Source organism: Hippopotamus amphibius, chromosome 3, assembly GCF_030028045.1.
Source record: "Hippopotamus amphibius kiboko isolate mHipAmp2 chromosome 3, mHipAmp2.hap2, whole genome shotgun sequence".
In the NCBI taxonomy this organism is placed as follows: Eukaryota; Metazoa; Chordata; class Mammalia; order Artiodactyla; family Hippopotamidae; genus Hippopotamus; species Hippopotamus amphibius.
The window spans coordinates 113,638,353-113,658,182 of NC_080188.1; the positions used below are offsets into that span (position 1 = coordinate 113,638,353).

The following is a 19,830-nucleotide window of genomic DNA, read 5'->3' on the forward strand; positions in this document are numbered from 1 at the left end:
ACAACTGGAATGGCCAACATTTACACAGAGAAATATGTGAAAAACTTAAGGAGGGGATATGAATGATAGGAGAGTAGGTGTTTGAGAAGAAAGCAAATGTCATGAGTGATGTTATCAAACCTTTGATTTTACACTTGATCTGGATGCTCCATCTTATATTATCCACCTCTCTAACACCAGACAGGACAAACTCTCTGTCCAAATCATAGTATCTGACCACTTACTTAGTTCCAGTTCGCATCATCAGCCCAGTCTGGTGGGAAAGATGATGGCTGAATAATGTCACACTCTACCAAAGTTCATTGATTCTGTACATGCTAGAATGGGATTTGCATCTTTTAACTTGGCTCTAAAATAGCTCCAGATCAGGGACATCCGAATGCAAAAGTTAAAAACTGTATTAATGTAATAAAAGTTAAAAACTGTTATTTTATAGATGCTTTATTCCTCGTATGTTAATTTGTTTTCCCATTTAACTGAAGTATAGTTGGTTTACAATATTCTAATATTAGTTTCAGGTGTACACTATAGTGATTCAGTATTTTTATAGACTATAGTATACTAAAAGTTATTGCAAGATAATGGCTATAATCCACTGTGCTATACAGTGTATCCTTATTGTTTATCTATTTTATGCATAGTATTTTATATCTCCTAATCCCATACCCTTAATTTGCCCCTCTCTCCTTTGCTCTCCCCTTTGGTAACCCCACTGGTTTGTTTTCTCTGTCTGTGAATCTGTTTCTGTTTTGCTATATACATTCATTTTTATTATTTTTTTAGAGTCCACATACAAGTAATTTCATACGGTATTTGTCTTTCTCTGTATTATTTCACTAAGCATAATATTTAGGTCCATCCATGTTGCTGCAAATGGCAGAATTTCATTCTTCTTTATGGTTGAGTAATATTCCATTGTATTTATGTGCCATATCTTCTTTATCCATTTGTCTGTTGAGGGGCACTTGGGTCGCTTCCAGGTCTTGGCTATTGTAAATAGTGCTGCTGAACATTGGGGTGCATGTATCTTTACAAATTAGAGTTTGTTTTTTTTTTTTCAGGTATGGGATTGCTGGATCATATGGTAACTGTAGAGTTAGTTTTTAAGGAACTTTCATACTGCTCTCCATAGTGGTTGTACCAATTTACATTCCTACTAACAGAGTAGGAGGGTTCCCTTTTCCCCACATCCTCTCCGGATGCATTTGTTATTTGTAGACTTTTTGATGATAGAGATTTTAACAGGTGTGAGGTGATATTTCATTGTAGTTTTAGGACATGTTTTATTTAACTTTCTTTTACTACCATGTACAACTGTTCTGACACAACGAAAAAGACAAAACATGTCAGTTGAAGTAAAATTAATTCAATTTCACATTAATTTTATTAAACTATTCTAGTTTAATGCAAAGAATAATCTGTGATTGTTTTGTAAACTTCGACTTGGCTGTCTGAGCTGCTCTGGTTAGCAACTACTCTGATGATATTGCTTAAATCCTTTCTCTTCTTTTTATGTTACTTTTCTATAAAGTTAGGAGATTGGAGGCATTACCTCCAAATCCTTTTACCAGGATTGTTCTATTATTTATCAATAATTCCAAATTGCATGTTATTGTCATGGTCATGCTTCAGATCTAAAAACTCCTGGAAACAAGTTATTGAAATTCTGAAATAAGGCACAGAGGAAACATGCTGATTGATTTCAGTAGAGTCTTCTCTCCATTTATTATTCTGATTCTGTTTTTCCCCTTTGCTACAGGGCAACCACATAATTCCCAACTGATCTCCATGGAAAACGCTACAGAGGTGACTGAGTTCGTTCTTGTTGGTTTATCTGATGACCCGGAACTGCAGATCCCACTTTTCATCATCTTCTCTCTCATCTACCTCATCACTCTGGTTGGGAACCTGGGGATGATTGCATTGATCCTGCTGGACTCTCGTCTCCACACTCCCATGTACTTTTTCCTCAGTCACCTCTCTCTGGTGGACTTTGGTTATTCCTCAGCTGTCACTCCCAAAGTAATGGCAGGATTCCTCACAGGAGACAAGATCGTCTCCTACAATGCTTGTGTCACCCAATTCTTCTTCTTTGTAGCCTTTATCACTGTAGAAAGTTTCCTTTTGGCCGCAATGGCTTATGACCGCTACGCAGCAGTGTCTAACCCCCTGCATTACACCACCACCATGACAACTAATGTGTGTGCACGTCTGGTCATTGGCTGCTACTTCTGTGGTTTCCTGAATGCCTCCATCCACACTGGGAACATTTTCAGGCTCTCCTTCTGTAGGTCCAGTGTGGTTCATCACTTCTTCTGCGATGCTCCTCCTCTCCTGGCTCTCTCATGCTCAGATAACCACATTAGTGAGATGGTTATTGTCTTTGTGGTGGGTTTCAATGCCCTTTTTGCTATCCTGGTCATCTTGATCTCTTACCTGTTTATATTTGCCACCATTCTGAAGATGTGCTCATCTGAAGGACGCCAGAAGGCCTTTTCCACCTGTGCTTCCCACCTCACTGCCGTCTCCATCTTCTATGGGACAGTCATCTTTATGTACATGCAGCCCAGCTCCAGCCATTCCATAGACACAGACAAAGCGGCCTCTGTGTTCTATACTATGGTCATCCCCATGCTGAACCCATTGGTCTACAGCCTGAGGAACAAAGAGGTCAAGAGTGCCTTTAAAAAGGCTGCAGGGAAGGCAAAGACTTCTATAGGATTTGTATTTTAATTACATTAAATCTACAATACGGCAACTTTACCCACCTCAAATTTATCTGAGGAAGATACTAACCTGTCTAGCCCACACATTTCTAAATTCTTATAGTAATTTCTCTATCTGCTGATTACGTCTACAAAGCAAAAATCTCAAAAAAAAAAAGGAATAATAGGTTAAAAAAGAATCACCTGTGAACACGGGATATTTATTTTAAAATTCTTCTTAATAAGCATATTCACCCACACTCCCCCCTGAACACATACATTTATATGCACGTATTAGCATATGAGTACGTATATATCATTCATGAGAAACTCATGACACCTACACATCAACAGAAGGAGAAATTAAGACATACATAAGATAGGTCTATTGTTATAGTAGAATTTAAAACAATTATTTGAGGGTCTGGGAATACATTCTTAATATAAATATTTGACATTGTAAGTAACATATATAAGTTTAGTTTTCAAAAATTTTATTTCACTTGGGAATTTCCTAGTGGTCCAGTAGTTAGGACTCTGCACTCTCACTGCTGAGGGCCTGGGTTTAATCCCTGGTCGGAGAACTAAAATTCCATTTTGAGTTCTTTGGGTGTATTTTTATGATGATTCTTTGTTTATTATTGTTTTTAATAAAAATTCATGCCTCTACATGAGCATTTATTTTCCTAGGCCAATTTTCATATGAGTTGTATCTAAAAGTGCTAGGGCTGAGTCAAAAATTATCCATGCTCTGGCTATAGAATTTATTTTAATTAACTTTTAGAAAAGACAAATACAACATTTTTCTTCATAATCTCCTTGCTTTTCAATACACTTTGTCCATCTGTCAACAAGCTTTCACATTGCCTCAATAAAAAAATGTTTTAGGCTGAGCTGTGAGCCACGAATGCACCATTGTCTTCACTTCTTCATCAGAGGTGAATCTTCATCCTCGTAGGGCTGCTTTCAGGGGACCAAACAGGTGAAAGTCCAGTGGAGCAAAATCAGGACTATAGGGAGGATGCTTTAACACCTCAAAACGAAGTTTTTTCAGAGTGTTGACAGTGTGGGCAGAAGTGTACAGATATGCACAGCCTCAGACCATGAAAAATGAATCACTGCACGCTGCTCTTCTTTTGTGTAAATCATAAGTGGGGCATCCATTTTTGCTCACACTGCAGTTAAAAGTGAACTGATGGTTAGTGAGAAGTTGCTGTATAACAAAGGGAGATCAAATCAATGATGGGTGATGCCTTAGAGGGCCAGGACAGGGAGGGTGGTAGGGAGTCACAGGAGGGAGGGGATATGGGGATATATGTCTAAATACAGCTGAATCATTTTGGTGTACCTGAAAAACTGGTACGAGTGTAAAGCAATTATATTCCTATAAAGAGCTTAAAAAAATCACTTAAAAAAAAAAAAGAACTGATGTAACACGTTCACACCTGCACAGCAGTGACTGGGGAGACTGTAGCCTTGAACGAAAAACATTGATAAGGCAGTGCGGGCAACAGAAGTTTTAATATAATTGGAGTGCAGACAATTTTACATAACCTCACCCTCATATATGGTTATGTAAGTGCTACCACAATCAAGATATAGGACATTTCCGTTGTGTTAACAAAGCCTGAGGTTCTTTGTGGCCCACTCCTTCTCCTACCCACTGGCCCTGGAGACCACGTAAATATTTTGTGTACAGACTTTGCCTTTGCAAGAATGTCCTTAACTAGAACTATAGCATATTTGGCCTTTGAGTCTTGCTCCTTTCACTAACTATAATGCAGTTCAGATCCATCAGTGCTGTTAACTTTACTGTGAGTGGAATTGTTTGGAGTAGTATTCCAAGCTATGGATATTATATTCAGTTGAAGAACCTGATGTTAATTCTAGTGTTTGGCAATTATGAATAAAGCTGATCTAGACATTTTCCTAAAGGTTTTTTTTCTGTAAACATAGGTTCTGATTTCATTTGGGTAAAAACCCATGAGAAGAATTGCTTAATCATGAGATAAATATATGCCTAATTCGAGAAACTGCCAAACTATTTTCTGAATTTGCTCTACTCTTTGGTTCTCACTTGCAATGCATTCCGGTTGGTTCCCATCTTTCCCAGCACTTGGCATTTTAATATTTTTTAAAACTGCTATCTCACTTCTTTTCTTGCTTTTTCACAAAGATGTCCCCAAAAATCTTCTCAGAAAAATCAATTAAAAACAAAACCCATTTGCCTTTACCACTGCAGTTTTTGGCCTAGGAATGTTTTTCTCCAGGATAAGAAACAGACTCATCCCTTTGTCTTTACATTTGCCTCTGGAGACACACTCCCAAAGAAACACCCACCTTGCTCAGTGCAGCAAGTTTAGTGGTCACAAATTTATTTTGTGCATTGAAATGGCTTAACCCTCAATTCAAGTAAGCTATTTCACCCCTCTGATCTTTAGCTTCTTATCTGTATGAAGGAATACAATATCATGTAATCCTCACAGAATCATTAAGATCATTGGATGACATATACTGTATACAAAGATGAATGCAATTTCCAGCACATATCAGGTGTTCCATAAGGTTAAATATTAGTATTTTATTATTCATCAAAACTGATATGGCATGTTTCACAAATATATTCATGGTCAAACACTCCCTCTTCTTCCCACATACATGACTACCCTATTGCAGCTCAGCAGAGACATTTATTAGTTCTAGAAAATGCACCTTGGAAAGAACTGATATATGTGTCATTTCTCAGTGGGTTGAAGCATATGGACAACACTCTGGGGGTCTCCTCTGCCAGGGAGACCAAGGAGGGATCATTTTCCAGCAGTTACAGCTATGAAAGGTGAAGCTTTCATTAACTGTTTTCTTTCAGTAACCAGTTAATTGTACCAGATCACGCTGTCACTGAATGGCTGTCAGTACTTCCCTGGTCTCTATATCTCTCTAATCTCTCATATTCCCTTGAGGATATAGAAACTCAGAGGATGAAAAATGATGAGGAAGCTCCTGTTTTTTAGCAGCCAAAGGGAACCAGAAATCTAGGCCTTCCAGAATATCTAGATCTGCGTCTTGACACTACAGAATTTCCCCAATCTCAATATGCAGTTATAGCATGTTGAGAGGCCCTCTCCTTCCCAAGAGAAATTGTGTAATGGACGTGAAGTGGCATAGTCAGAAACAAACCTGTGAGAAGCTGAATAATGGCTCCAAAGTTATAAGTTCCTAATATATTGAACCTTTAAATGATTACTGCTATGGACTGAGTTGTGTACTCCACTCTCCAAAATTCACTTGCTGATGTCATAACCCCCAAAGTGACTGTTTTGGAGACAGGGACTATAAGGAGATAAATAGGTTATAAATGGTTATAAAAAGAGGGTCCAAATTCAGTAGGGCTGGTGCCTCATAAAAAGAGAAAGAAGAGGGTAGATTGCCGAATTCAGGGAAATGTCCCTTATATGATGGGGGAACCCTTTCTCCAATGGGGAATTTCCATGGGTCAGAAGGGAAGCATTTGGGACCATTCAAAGAGGGTGAAGTGGCTGATCTGTGGCAGATGGGAAAGAGTGAGAAACACTTGGAGGGTCCGCACCACGGCTCAGCCTGTCCGGACTGAGACATCAGTTCACAGCTGAACAGGGGGTCTGGGAACTGGAACGTGGGAACTGGAGAACTGGTTCAGGGTGAGAAACATTGCTGACAGTGGGGAGATGGACTGAGAGGGCAGGAGGGAAGAAATCCACAGCAGAGAATACCTACCATGGAAAACTGGGCAGCCATGGTGGTGGCTCGATACTGCTGACTCACAAGCAGTGGGGAGGAGCCATTGGTGTAGCCTCTCTCTCTCTCTCTCACAGTGCCTGAGATGGACAAAGGAAGGACCCCTCTGGGCTTGGCTAATGCACTCAGGGATAACAAAGGCCCCTGGGGCAGGGCTGGCCTAGAGTGCCTGCACCCAAGAGCCAAAAGTCCGCAGAATGGCCCAGCTCTGGAGACATTCTGTTTACACCTGAGCCACCAGCGTCCCTCTGCAACAGGCACCGCCATGGCTGACTGAGCCACTGTGATCCAGGAAGGGTCCCATTGCTCATTCATTCCAAGGGGAAAGAGCCACTATCGTACCCTCTCTCTCCCCATACACCAACGCTCACAGACGAACAATAAAGGAAGCTCTGCTGGTCGCAGAGTAATACAAAAAGCCCAAGGCAGGTAGAAAGACACTTACAGCTGAGACCCCAAGAAAACAGAAATATTATTATTAATTTTATTGATCTGGTCCATTCTGGGGTCAGTTCTAGTTTTTTTTTTTTTAATTAATTGCGATCTTAGTCCAAAGGGATCTACATGTATTATAACATATTTTTTATTCTATTTTTATTTTTAACCTTTTTATATATTTCTATTTCTAGCTAAGTTTTTTGTAGTGCTAATTATATCTCTCCTACCTTCTTTTCTTTTCTATCTTTTATACATTTCCATTTTTTTCTTTTTCTTTTCATGTTTCCAGTCACACTACGCTCTTCTGTTGCCCTATCTTCTATCCTTTTTTAGTTTCTTTTATCTTACTGTACGTATAATCAATATTATCACTTGGCTCTGTTTCCTTGCTTTATTCTCCAGATGACACACTGCTTTGGCTTTTATTATTAGCTTTGGTCTTTATCTTAGTTCTGATTATAATTGCCTGATTTTGTTTTGGGAATCTTCAGTCTGTCTGATTGTACTTTTGCTCTTTATTATATTTGATTCTAGCTTTCAAAATTTCCCTGGTTATATGTTTGTGTGTGGGTTTTTTTTTTTTTTTTTGATTAATTATGATCTTAGTCCTAAGGGACCTACATGTATTATAACATACTTTTTTATTCTTTTATTCTATTATTTCTTCTATTTTTATTTTTAAACTTTTTATACATCTCTAATTCTAGACAAGTTTTCTGTAGTACTAACTTTATCTCTCCTACCTTCTTTCCTTCTCTATCTTGTACACATTTCTATTTTTTTCTCTCTTTTCTTTTTCTTCTCATGTTTCCAGTCACACTATGCTCTTCTGTTGCCCTATTTTCTATTCTTTTTTAGTTTATTTTATCTTAATATACTTATAAGCAATATCATCGGTCTGCTCTGTTTCCTTGCTTTAGTCTCCAGATGACACACTACTTTGGTTTTCATTATTAGGTTTTGTCTTTATCTTAGGTCTAAGTATAATTGTCTGATATCTTTCTGAGAACCTTCAGTCTGTCTAGTGGTCCTTTTGCTCTTTATTATACTTGATCCTAACTTTCAAAATTTGCCTGGATTTCTGTTTGTGTGGGTGGTTTTTTTGTTTTTTGTTTGTTTGTTTGTTTGTTTGTTTTGGTTTTGAATTTCTGTTGGTTTTCTCTTTGACTGTCTGATTGCATACTGGGGTTCTTCTGTCAGGTCTTTCTAGTGCCTTATGTTTTATTGGATTCAGTATTTGTGCGTCTTGTACATGTATGTGTTTCCTTAATTTAGTATTTGTTTGACTTAACACTCTGCTGTTAGTCTGGGACTTGGACAGTCTTCTTTAAACCCATTTATTGCTGGGACAAGCAACCTCTGAAGTCTGGACTGCTCCATCAGAAGTCAAGTAGGAGGCTCTGGGGAGGGAGCACTGAATCCAGGATGCTAGACTACTAGGGAGTCCTTAGACAGGGAAGATTAAGTGCAGAGAACTCTCACAGAGACCTGTATCAGACTCTAAGAGTCAACTTCGTCCGACTGTCTGCAGCTGCCAGTGCTGGACACCTCACACCAAATTACAAACAAGACAAGAATACAAGCCCACCTATCAGCACACAGACTACCTAAAGCCATATTAACCTCACAGATACCCTAAAACACACCCCCTGACATGACCCTGCTCATCAGAGAGAAAAGACACAGAGCCACACACTGGAAAGCAGACACCAGACCCCCCCACCAGGAAGCCTACTCAAGACATGGGACAAACCCCACCACAGGGGACAGAGGGCAGAAACAAGAGGAATTACTATTAGGCAGCATTGGGAAAGGAAACAGCAAATCTTATAAATTAGAAAAATGAGAAAACAAAGAAACACCATGCAGGCAAAAGGAGCAGGAGAAAAAAATCAAGACCAAATAAAAGAAGAGGAAATAGGAAAGTTGCCTGAAAAAGAATTCAGAGTAATGATACTAAATATGATCCAAAATCTCAACAACAAAATAGAGAAATACAAGAAACAGTTAATAAGGACTCAGAAAACTAAAGAGCAAACAAGCAGTAATGAACAGCAAAATAACCAAAGTTTAAAATACTCTACATGGTATAAACAGCAGAATAACTGAGGCAGAAGAATGAATAAGTGAGTTGGAAGATAGAATGGGGGAAATAACTGCCACAGAGTAGGAAAGAGGAAAAAGAATAAAAGCAATGGAAAACAGTCTCAGAGACCTTGATGACAACATTAAGCTCACCAACATTTGAATCATAGGAATCCCAGAAAAAGAAGAAAAAAAGAAAGTGTCTGAGAAAATATTTGAAGAGGTTATAGAGGAAAACTTCCACAACATGGGAAAGGAAATATTTAATCAAGTCCAAGAAGCTCAGAGAGTCTCATGCAGAATAAACCTAATGGGAAATACACCGAGGCACATACTAATCAAACTAACAAAAATTAAACACAAAGAAAAAATATTAAAAGCAGCAGAGAAAAGCAACAAATAGCATCGAAGGGAAAACCCATAAGGATAACAGCTGATCTTTCTGCAGAAATTCTGCAGGCCAGAAGGGAATGGCAGGATATACTGAAAGTCCTGAAAGAGGAAAACTTACAGCCAAGAGTACTCTACACAGCAAGAATCTCATTCAGATTTGACAGAGAAATCAAAAGATTTACGGACAAGCAGAAGTGAAGAATTCAGCACCATCAAATCAGTGTTACAACAATTGCTTAAGGAACTTTTCTACGTAGGAAACACAACAAGGAAAAGACCTACAAAAAAAAGAAAAAAACCCAAAGCAATTAGGAAAATGATAATAGGAACACACATGTCAATAATCACCTTAAATGTAAATGGATTAAATGCTCCAACCAAAAGACACAGACTGGCTGAATGGATCCAAAAACAAGACCCTTCTATGTGCTGCTTACAAGAAACCCACTTCAGACCAAGGGACACATATAGACTGAAAGGAAAGGGATGGAAAAAGATATTCCATGCAAATGGAAGTCAAAAGAAAGCTGGAGTAGCAATACTCATATCAGACAAATTAGACTTGAAAGTAAAGACTATTACAAGAGACAAGGAAGGACACCCCATAATGATCAAGGGATCAATCCAAGAAGAACATATAACAATTGTAAATATCAATGCACCCAACATAGGAGCACCTCAATACATAAGGAAAATGCCAACAGTCATAAAAGGGGACATCAGCGGTAACATAATAATAGTAGGAGACTTGAACACCCCACTTACATCAATGGACAAATCATCCAAGCAGAAAATAAATAAGGATACGCAAGCTTTAAATGACACATTAGACCATCTTGATTTAATTGATATTTATAGGATATTCCACCCAAAAACGACAGAATACACTTTCTTCTCAAGTGTATAGGGAACATTCTCCAGGAGAGATCACATCTGGGGTCACAAATCAAGCCTTGGTAAATTCAAGAAAATTGAAATCATATCAAGCATCTTCTCTGACCACAAGGCCATGAGATTAGGTATCAATTACCTGAAAAAAATAGTAAAAAATACAAACACATGGAGGCTAAACAATACGCTATTAAACAACCAAGAAATCACTGAAGAAATCAAAGAGGAAATCAAAAAATATCTAGAAACAAATGACAATGAAAACACAACAACCCAAAACCTACGGGATGCAGCAAAAGCTGTTCTAGGAAGGAATTTTATAGTAATAATGTCCTACCTCAAGAAACAAGAAAAATATTGAATAAATAACCTAAACTTACACCTAAAACAATTAGAGAAAGAAGAAGAAAGAAACCCCAAAGCGAGCAGAAGGAAAGAAATCATAAAGATCAGATCAGAAATAAATGAAAAAGAAATGAAGGAAACAATAGCAAAAATCAATAAAACTAAAAGCTGGTTCTTTGAGAAGATAAACAAAATTGATAAACCATTAGCCAGACTCATTAGGATAAAAAGTGAGAAGATGCAAATCAACAGAATTAGAAATGAAAGAGAAGTAACAACTGACACCACAGAAATACAAAAGATCATAAGAGACTACTACAAGCAACTCTATGCCAATAAATTGGATAACCTAGAAGAAATGGATAAATTCTTAGAAAAATACAATCCTCCAAGACTGAACCAAGAAAAGATAGAAAATATGAACAGACCAATCACAAGCACTGAAATTGAGACTGTGATTAAAAACCTCCCAACAAACAAAAGCCCAGGGCCAGATGGATTCATAGGCGAATTCTATCAAACATTTCGAGAAGAGCTAACACCTATCCTTCTCAAACTCTTCCAAAATATAGCAGAAGGAGGAACACTCCCAAACTCATTCTATGAGGCACCATCACCCAGATACCAAAACCAGGCAAAGATATCACAAAAAAAGAAAACTACAGACCAATATCACTGATGAATATAGATGCAAAAATCTTCAACAAAATACTAGCTAACAGAATCCAACAGCACATTAAAAAAATCAGACACCATGATCAAGTGGGGTTTATCCCTGGGATGCAAGGATTCTTCAATATACACAAATCAATCAATGTGATACATCATATCAACAAATTGAAGGATAAAATCCATAGGATCATCTCAATAGATGCAGAAAAAGCTTTTGACAAAATTCAATATCCACTTATGATAAAAACTCTCTCAGAAAATGGGCATAGAAGGAAATTACCTCAACATAATAAAAGCCATGTATGAGAAACCAAAAGTCAACATCATTCTAAATGGGGAAAAACTGAAAGCATTCCCCCTTAGAATAGGAACAAGACAAGAGTATCCATTCTCACCACTATTATTCAACATATTTTGGAAGTTTTAGGCACAGCAATCAGAGAAGAAAATGAAATAAAAGGAATACAAATTGGAAAAGAAGAAGTAAAATTGTCACTCTTTGCAGATGACATGATATTATACATAGGAAACCCTAGAGATTCTACCAGAAAACTGCTAGCACTAATAAATGAATTCAGTAAAGTAGCAGGATTCAAAGTTAATGTGCAGAAATCTTTTGCATCCCTATACACTAACAACAAAAAATCAGCAAGCAAAATTAAGGAAACTCTCCCATTTACCACTGCAACAAAAAGAATAAAATACCTAGGAAAAAACCTGCCTAAGGAGGCAAAAGACCTGTGTGCAGAAAACTATAAGACACTGATGAAAGAAATCAAAGATGATACAAACAGATCAAGAAACATACATGTTCTTTGATTGGGAGAATCAACATTGTGAAAATGACTATCCTACCCAAAGCAATTTACCAATTCAATGCAATCCCTATCAAATTACCAATGGCATTTTTCACAGAAGTAGAACAGGAAATCTTACTATTTGTATAGAAACACAAAAGACCCTGAATAGCCAAAGCAATCTTGAGAAGGAAAGAAAGAGCTGATAGAATTAGGCTTCCTGACTTCAAACTATACTACAAGGCCACAGTGATCAAGACAGTATGGTACTGGCACAAAAACAGAAAGGAAGATCAATGGAACAAAAATCTATGCACATATGGGCAGCTTATCTTTGACAAAGGAGGCAAGAATATACAATGCAGAACAGAAAGCCTCTCCAATAAGTGCTTCTGGGAAAATTGGACAGCTGCATGTAAAAGAATGAAAATGAGAACACTTCCTAACACCATACACAAAAATAAACTCAAAGTGGATTAAAGACCTAATGTAAGCCCAGACACTATAAAACTCCTATAGGAAAACAGAGGCAGAACGCTCAATGACATCCATCAAAGCAAGATCCTTTTTGATCCACCTCCTAGAATCATGGAAATAAAATCAGGGATAAACAAATGGGACCTAATGAAACTTAAAAGCTTTTGCACAGAGAAAGAAACCATAAACAAGACAAGAAGACAACCCTCAGAATGGGAGAAAATACTTGCCAATGAAGAAACGTACAAAGGATTAATCTCCAAAATATACAAGCAGCTCATGCAGCTTAATAACAAAAAAGCAAATAACCCAATCCACAAATGGGCAGAAGACCTAAATCGACATTTCTCCAAAGAAGACATACAGATGGCCAACAAACACATGAAAAGATGCTCAATATCACTCATCATTAGAGAAATGCAAGTCAGAGACACAATGAGGTATCACCTCACACTGGTCAAAATGGCCATCATCAAAAAATCTAGAAACAATAAATGTTGGAGAAGGTGTGGAGAAAAGGGAACTCTCCTGCCCTGTTGGTGGGACTGTAAGTTGGTACAGCCACTATGGAGAACAGCATGGAGATTCCTTAAAAAACTAAAAGTAGAACTACCATATGATCCAGTAATCCCACTACTGGGCATATACCCAGAGAAAACCATAATCCAAAATGAAACATGTACCACAATGTTCATTGCAGCACTATTTACAACAGCCAGGACATGGAAGCAACCTAAATGCCCATCAACAGATGAATGGATACAGAAGATGTGGCATATATATACAATGGAATATTCCTCAGCCATAAAAAAAATGAAATTGAGTTATTTGTAATGAGGCAGATAGACCTAGAGTCTGTCATACAGAGTGAAGTAAGCCAGAAAGAGAAAAACAAATACTGTATGTTAACCTATATATACGGAATCTAAAAAACAAATGGTACTGATGAACACAGTGATGGCAAGAATAAGGATGCAGATGCAGAGAATGGACTGGAGGACACGGGGTTGGCAGGTAGGGGGTGAAGGGGAAGCTGGGACGAAGTGAGAGAGTAGCATAGACATATATACTCTACCAACTGTAAAATAGATAGCTAGTTGGAAGTTGCTGTATAACAAAGGGAGATCAACTTGATGATGGGTGATTCCTTAGAGGGCCAGGACAGGGAAAGCGGGAGGGAATCACGGGAGGGAGGAGATATGGGGATATATGTATAAATACAGCTGATTGACTTTGGTGTACCTCAAAAGCCAGTACAAGAGTGTAAAGCAATTATATGCCAATAAATAGCTTTAAAAAAAAAAGTTGACAAAGAGACATCAGAGTGCTCTCTCTCCACCATGTGAAGACACAGGGAAAAGGTGGCCATCTGCAAGCCAGGAAGAGAGTCCTCAGCAGGAACGGAACTGTCCAGCATCTTGGTCTTGCAATTTCCATCCTCCAGAACTGTGAGAGAAGAAATTTATGTTAAGCCACCCAATCTGTGAAATTTTGTTATAGAATTCCAAGCTGACTAATATAGTTATCTTAAGTGAAAAAGACTTTGCAATTGTAATTAAGTTGATTGTATTCATGGGGGAGATTAGCCTGGATTATTCAGTGTGTCCTAAATGCAATAGCCGGTCTTCTTATAAGAGGCAGGAAAAATGGCAGGTTAGGGAATTCCACAGAAACATCAGAAAAGCAAGAATAAACTTTCAGAATCAATTTAGTGAGAACCTTGGGAAATAGTCAAAAGTTTACAGTAACAAAACAAATACTGATTTGTGAAAATGGTGACAATATTAGAGTTTAGGGAAATATTGGTCAAGTCAGTAATTGACCTCAGGCCAAAGGAACAGAGACTTATTGGACCTCATATAACAAAGCATACACTCTTTAAATAACAATCTAGAAATCTTGTTATACAAAAAACTGCAACCCACAGCAAGCAACTACAAAATGCTGGGAAGGGAAACAATCTGCTTTCCTGTCGGACACCATCAATAATGCCAAGATATACATAAAGGTAATGCCAAAATGAGAGCAAAGAGAAAGAAAAGGACAGAAAGAATATTTTAAGAAAATTCACATATGTTTGAATTTTAAAAAAAGACAGCCTTTAAACAACCAATGGATTAAGGAAGAAAACAGAAGAGAAATAGAAAATACATTAAGACAAATAAAAATGAAAACACTACATATCAAATACTGAGTAGTTACCAAAAACAGTGCTCATAGAGATCCTTACAGCTGTGAGTGTCTATTTTAAAAATGAGGAAAGATCTCAAATTAATAACCTAACTTTACACCTTAAGGGAAAAGTGTACTCACTAAAACCAAAGTTTAAAGAAGGAAGGAAATAATACAGATTAGAGTGGAGATAAGTGAAATAGACAACAAAAACGACAGAGAAGACAACAGACACAAAGTTGATTCTTTTAAAAAATCAACAAAAATGACAAACCTTTGTAGGCTGACCATGAAAAAAAAGAACAAGGACTCAAATTACTAAAATGAGAAATAAAAAGAGACATTACTACCAGACTTACAGAAATTTAAAAAATTATAATACAATACTATTAACAACTGTACAGCTATAGGTAAACCAGAGGAAATGCTCAAACTCTTAGAAAAACCAAAATTACAAACATTGTGTCAAAATATCAAAATATACCAAGCAGTCATATAACAAGAAGAGACTGAATCAATGAGAAATTTCAACAGCAACAAAAGCAAAAACCCAAAAACATGGCTTCACTGGTGAATTCCAAAAGTATTTAAAAAACAATAAATATCAGTGTTTCTCAAACTCTTCCAAAAGATAGTACAGAAGAGAACTCTTCCTTAATCATTCTATGATGGCAGCATTACCATGATAGCAAAATGAGTCAAAAACATCACCAGGAAAAAATAAACAAACAAAACCACTATAGACCAATATCTTTAATGAATATAGATGCAACAATAGTTAACAAAATGTTAGCAAACTAAATCAATGAACATATTAAAAAGATTATAAACCATGACTAAGTAGGATTTATCCCAGGAATGCAAGAATGGTTCAATACATGAAAATTAATAGGTGAAATAAACCACTTCAATATAATGAAGGGAAAACATAACCATCTCATTGATTCAAAAAAAGATTTGACAAAATATTACATGCCTTCATGCCAAAAAGCACTAAGAAAAGTTGTAATAGATGTGAACTTAACCTGACAAAGTGCATTTATGCAAAACCCACAGCTAACATAATTTTCAAAGGTGAAAAACTGAATTCCTCCCACCTAAAATCAGGTACAAGTAGCCGTTTTTGTGTTCCTAGACGGCTGCATAGGAAGATCCTGACCTCACTTCCTACCATGGACACACTGAATCTACACCTACACATGCTACAATTCCCTCTGGAAAAGATCTGAGAACAGATGATTAGCACTACATTAGACAATAGCAGGGTCACATCGAAGGTGGGTAGGAGAGGATAAGACATAAACCTCACCCCTGGCAGAGCAACCCACATTGGGAGGGAACTCATCACTCTGGAGCTTCTCTCTGAGGAACAAAGGGTTTGTACACCACATTGGGCACCTGGCCTTTTCAGACCTGCACCTGCGAAATGAGCCCCCAAAGCATCTGGCTTTGACAACAAACGGGGCTCAAATCTGTGAGCTCCAAAGGGCTGTGGCAAACTGAGAAACTGCTCTCAAAGGGCTCATGCACGGATTCCTTCACCCCAGGGTCCAGGGTAGAAACAGCAGTTCTAAAAGCTCCCAGACTCTACTTGGTGGAAATTCATTTGCTAATCTTAAAGTGTCCACCAGAGGCGCTGGCGGGTGCCATTTTCCTGCTCTCGCTCTACCTTGCTAAAGCAATTTTTTGTTGGCACATTTTGTCTATAAACATAGCATTTTCATAGAATTATCATTTATGTTGGCACTGATTCGTTTGTTCAAAACAGCATGTTCTCAAGCTGAGACGAAGCGAGAGAGTAGCACAGACATATATATAGTATCAACTGTTAAATAGCCAGTGGGAAGTTGTTGTATAACAAAGGGAGTCCAACTCGAGGATGGAAGATGCCTTAGAGGACTGGGACGGGGAGGGTAGGGGGGACTCGAGGGAGGGTGGGGGGGAGTTGAGGGAGGGAGGGAATATGGGGATATGTGTATAAAAACAGATGATTGAACTTGGTGTACCCCCCCCAAAAAATAAAATAAAATAAAATAAAAATGGTAGATTAGTAACATAGGGAGATCAACTTGATGACCGGTGATGACCTAGAGGGCTGGGTTAGGGAGGAGGGGAGGGCGGCTCAAGAGGGAGGGGATACGGGGATATATGTATAAATACAGCCGATTCACTTTGTTGTACAGTAGAAACTGTGCAACATTGTAAAATAATTATACTTCAATAAAGATCTGAGGGAAAAAAGAATATAAAGAAGTGTATGAACATCCTCCATTAATTGCGGGGAGCTGCCCTGAACAGGGGTCCTGGTTTCCGTAGTTGCCCCCAACAAGGGCCTTGGTCTCCAGGACATAGCCCTGGGAGCTGCCTTACTGTAAGGGCTTGCCTAGGCAAGCATAGCTCTCTGTCCCGCCACCCCTGACCTTTGAGTAAGTGCTTAAACAAACAGCATGTGATCCCCTGGGCTGCACTATGTGCGCCCATAGGTCTGTGATCTCGCTAGTACATCTAGAAACAATCAACAGGAGGTCTTATGCTCGCTACGGTAGATGGTTATGGGAAAAACACATTGTTCTCTAAAGTAAGAATCATTTTTCTGTTAGCCTTGTTGTCAATGACTCCTCTGATTTAATCTGTATAAAAAGCCACTGTAAAATAAAGAAGTTTGTCAGTTGCCTATGAGCTTCTGGCCCTCTCGACCCCATCTTTTATGTGTCTGTCTGTCTGTCTTTCTTAGCCGCGTCGTGTTTGCCTAAGGACCTGATCGATTTTGCCGGCAGGCTCCGGCAATTAATCAAAAAAAAAAGGCAGAGTAGAAGAGAGAAAATAAAGTGTGTTTTCAATTTATGCACGTTTGACCACCAACTCTTTACATTGTGTTAAATAAATATGAGAATGACAACAATGTTACATGTTGCTCTGTCCTTAAATACTTTTAAATGGTTATTGCAATTCATTCATTTGTACTTTAGTTGAGCTACATCCTTCGTTATCTTTCCTTTCGTCATTCAGCTAGCTGTATAAACTCTGATTTTCTTTCTACTTTATGACAATTCGACATAATTTTATTGCAGGACATTTTACTATCTGTTTCCTCTGCCTAGGATGTCCCCTCGTTTCATTGTGTGCTTGATTAAATGATACCACATCATAGATACCTTCCCTTACCACCTTCATAAAATTCCTCCTTTTCATGCACCCTTGTTTATCACTGTGCTTTATTTTACATAGCCCTTATTAACACATTATATAATTTGTATGTTCACTTGTATTTTCCCCCAGTTAGAATGGCATGATTTCCCCCATGAGAGTATTAATGACTTTATCTCCTTTTTTCACAGCTCTAACCCTAATGCCTAAAAGAGTGCCTGGTTCAAAAATCATATATGAAGAATTGAAAATGCTTTCATTTTTCTCCATTTTTTATTCTATTCTAGTACTTTCGTCCTTTCAAAAAATTTACTGTGAACGTTTGGTTCTACAAAATGACTCAGTCAAGACAGAAACATAACTCCATTTAAATGTGATATTTATGTGTCTTTCAATAATGTGTGCCAATAAAGCACATACTGTCATTTAGAACTACATGATATTTCTCTAATTGACTCTTAGAAGAGTTACTCAACTAAATAAATAAAGATTAGATATAAATTTATATTCTAACCCAAATAACTTAAATTATTTTATTAAAAACTACCTACACTTTATTTATCATTTACATTTATACCACTGTCATTTGTATGTGACCACATATCCACACAGAGCACACGTATGTGTTTCTGTTCATAGCCTTGTTTGTCCCAGTGACTTACATGCATATTTGCATTTGGTAGAAAAAATGTCTGTATAACAAGTGAATAAATCAAATGACATGAGTAAGGTTTTTGAGAAGCAGGACCCGAAACACCATATTCTTTCCTTGAGGCATTCTAGTTCAAGTATTACATTTCTGGACATATTTTATTATCCCTAAAACAACATATTTTTGAAGTGGTAAGGACATAACTTTAGAAGTTAAATGAATCATAGGGCTAAAAAAGAGAATGGAATGACCTGAGAGAAATAAAACTATATTATGCATAATACAATATTAAAATCCAAATCCTAGAAATAATTTTACCTCCTGCCAAACTTTCTTGAATGCACTATTGACCTCCTTGTTCCTCACGCTGTAGACTATAGGGTTCAGCATAGGGATGACACTGAACACAGACAGATGCCACTTTGTCTGTGTCCATGGAATGACTGGAGCTAGGTTCTAAGTACATGAAGATAATTGTTCCATAGAAGATGGAGACTGCAGAGAGGTGATTAGCACATGTGAACAAACATTTCTGGTAACGCTTAGCTGAGTGCATCTTCAAGATGGTGATAATGTGAAAAGGTAGCAAATCAGTATAACTAGAAGAGCAAAAAAGGCAGCAAATCATGCCATAAAAACAAGACAACTTCACTAATGTGTTTACCAGAGCAGGAGAGATCCATGACAGCTGGAACATCTCAGAAGAAATGATGGACCATATTGGACTTACAGAAAGAAAGACTGAGAGTGTCCCCAACATGGATGGAGGCATTCAAGAGACCACAGACATAGGAGCCTATGGCCAGACGTGCACACACACTTGTCGTCATGGTGCTGGTGTAATGTAGGGCGTTATACACTGCTGCATAGCAATCATAGGCCATTGAGGCTAAGAGGAAATTTTCCACAGTGGCAAAGACTGCAAAAAAGAACATCTGAGCAGCACATGCATTGTAAGAGATGACCTTGTCTCCTCTAAGGAACCCAACCATCACTTTAGGTGTGACAGCTGAGGAGTAGCCAAAGTCTACCAAAGGTAGATTAATGATGAAAAAGTACATCGGGGTGTGGAGATGGGAGTCCAGCAGAATCAGCGTGATCATCCCCAGGTTTCCAAAAACACTGATGAGGTAAATGAGGATGAACACAATAAAGAGGGGAATCTGAAGTTCTGGGGAATTGGTTAGACCCACCAGGATGAAACCCATCACATCTGTACCATTCTTCATGGGAATTTCTAAATTCTCTGTAGTAATGAGAAAGCAAGGAATATTTGGCAAAC

General features: G+C 37.9%; 1 protein-coding gene and 1 pseudogene across 1 annotated transcript; one reads left to right on the forward strand and one right to left on the reverse strand.

Moving 5' to 3' along the window:
- The first annotated feature begins 1,785 nt into the window (after positions 1 to 1,785).
- Positions 1,786 to 2,733, forward strand: LOC130849431 (olfactory receptor 5B12-like). The gene has a single exon (XM_057728314.1). It carries the CDS (start codon positions 1,789 to 1,791, stop codon positions 2,731 to 2,733), a length of 945 nt encoding a protein of 314 aa, XP_057584297.1. The 5' UTR covers positions 1,786 to 1,788.
- Positions 2,734 to 18,836: 16,103 nt separating this feature from the next.
- On the reverse strand, positions 18,837 to 19,777 carry LOC130848700 (olfactory receptor 5B2-like; annotated as a pseudogene).
- Positions 19,778 to 19,830: the final 53 nt, after the last annotated feature.

Bases quoted from the DNA above. Each gene is read 5' to 3' on its own strand.
- LOC130849431 (XM_057728314.1), top strand. From the start codon at position 1,789: ATGGAAAACGCTACAGAGGTGACTGAGTTCGTTCTTGTTGGTTTATCT.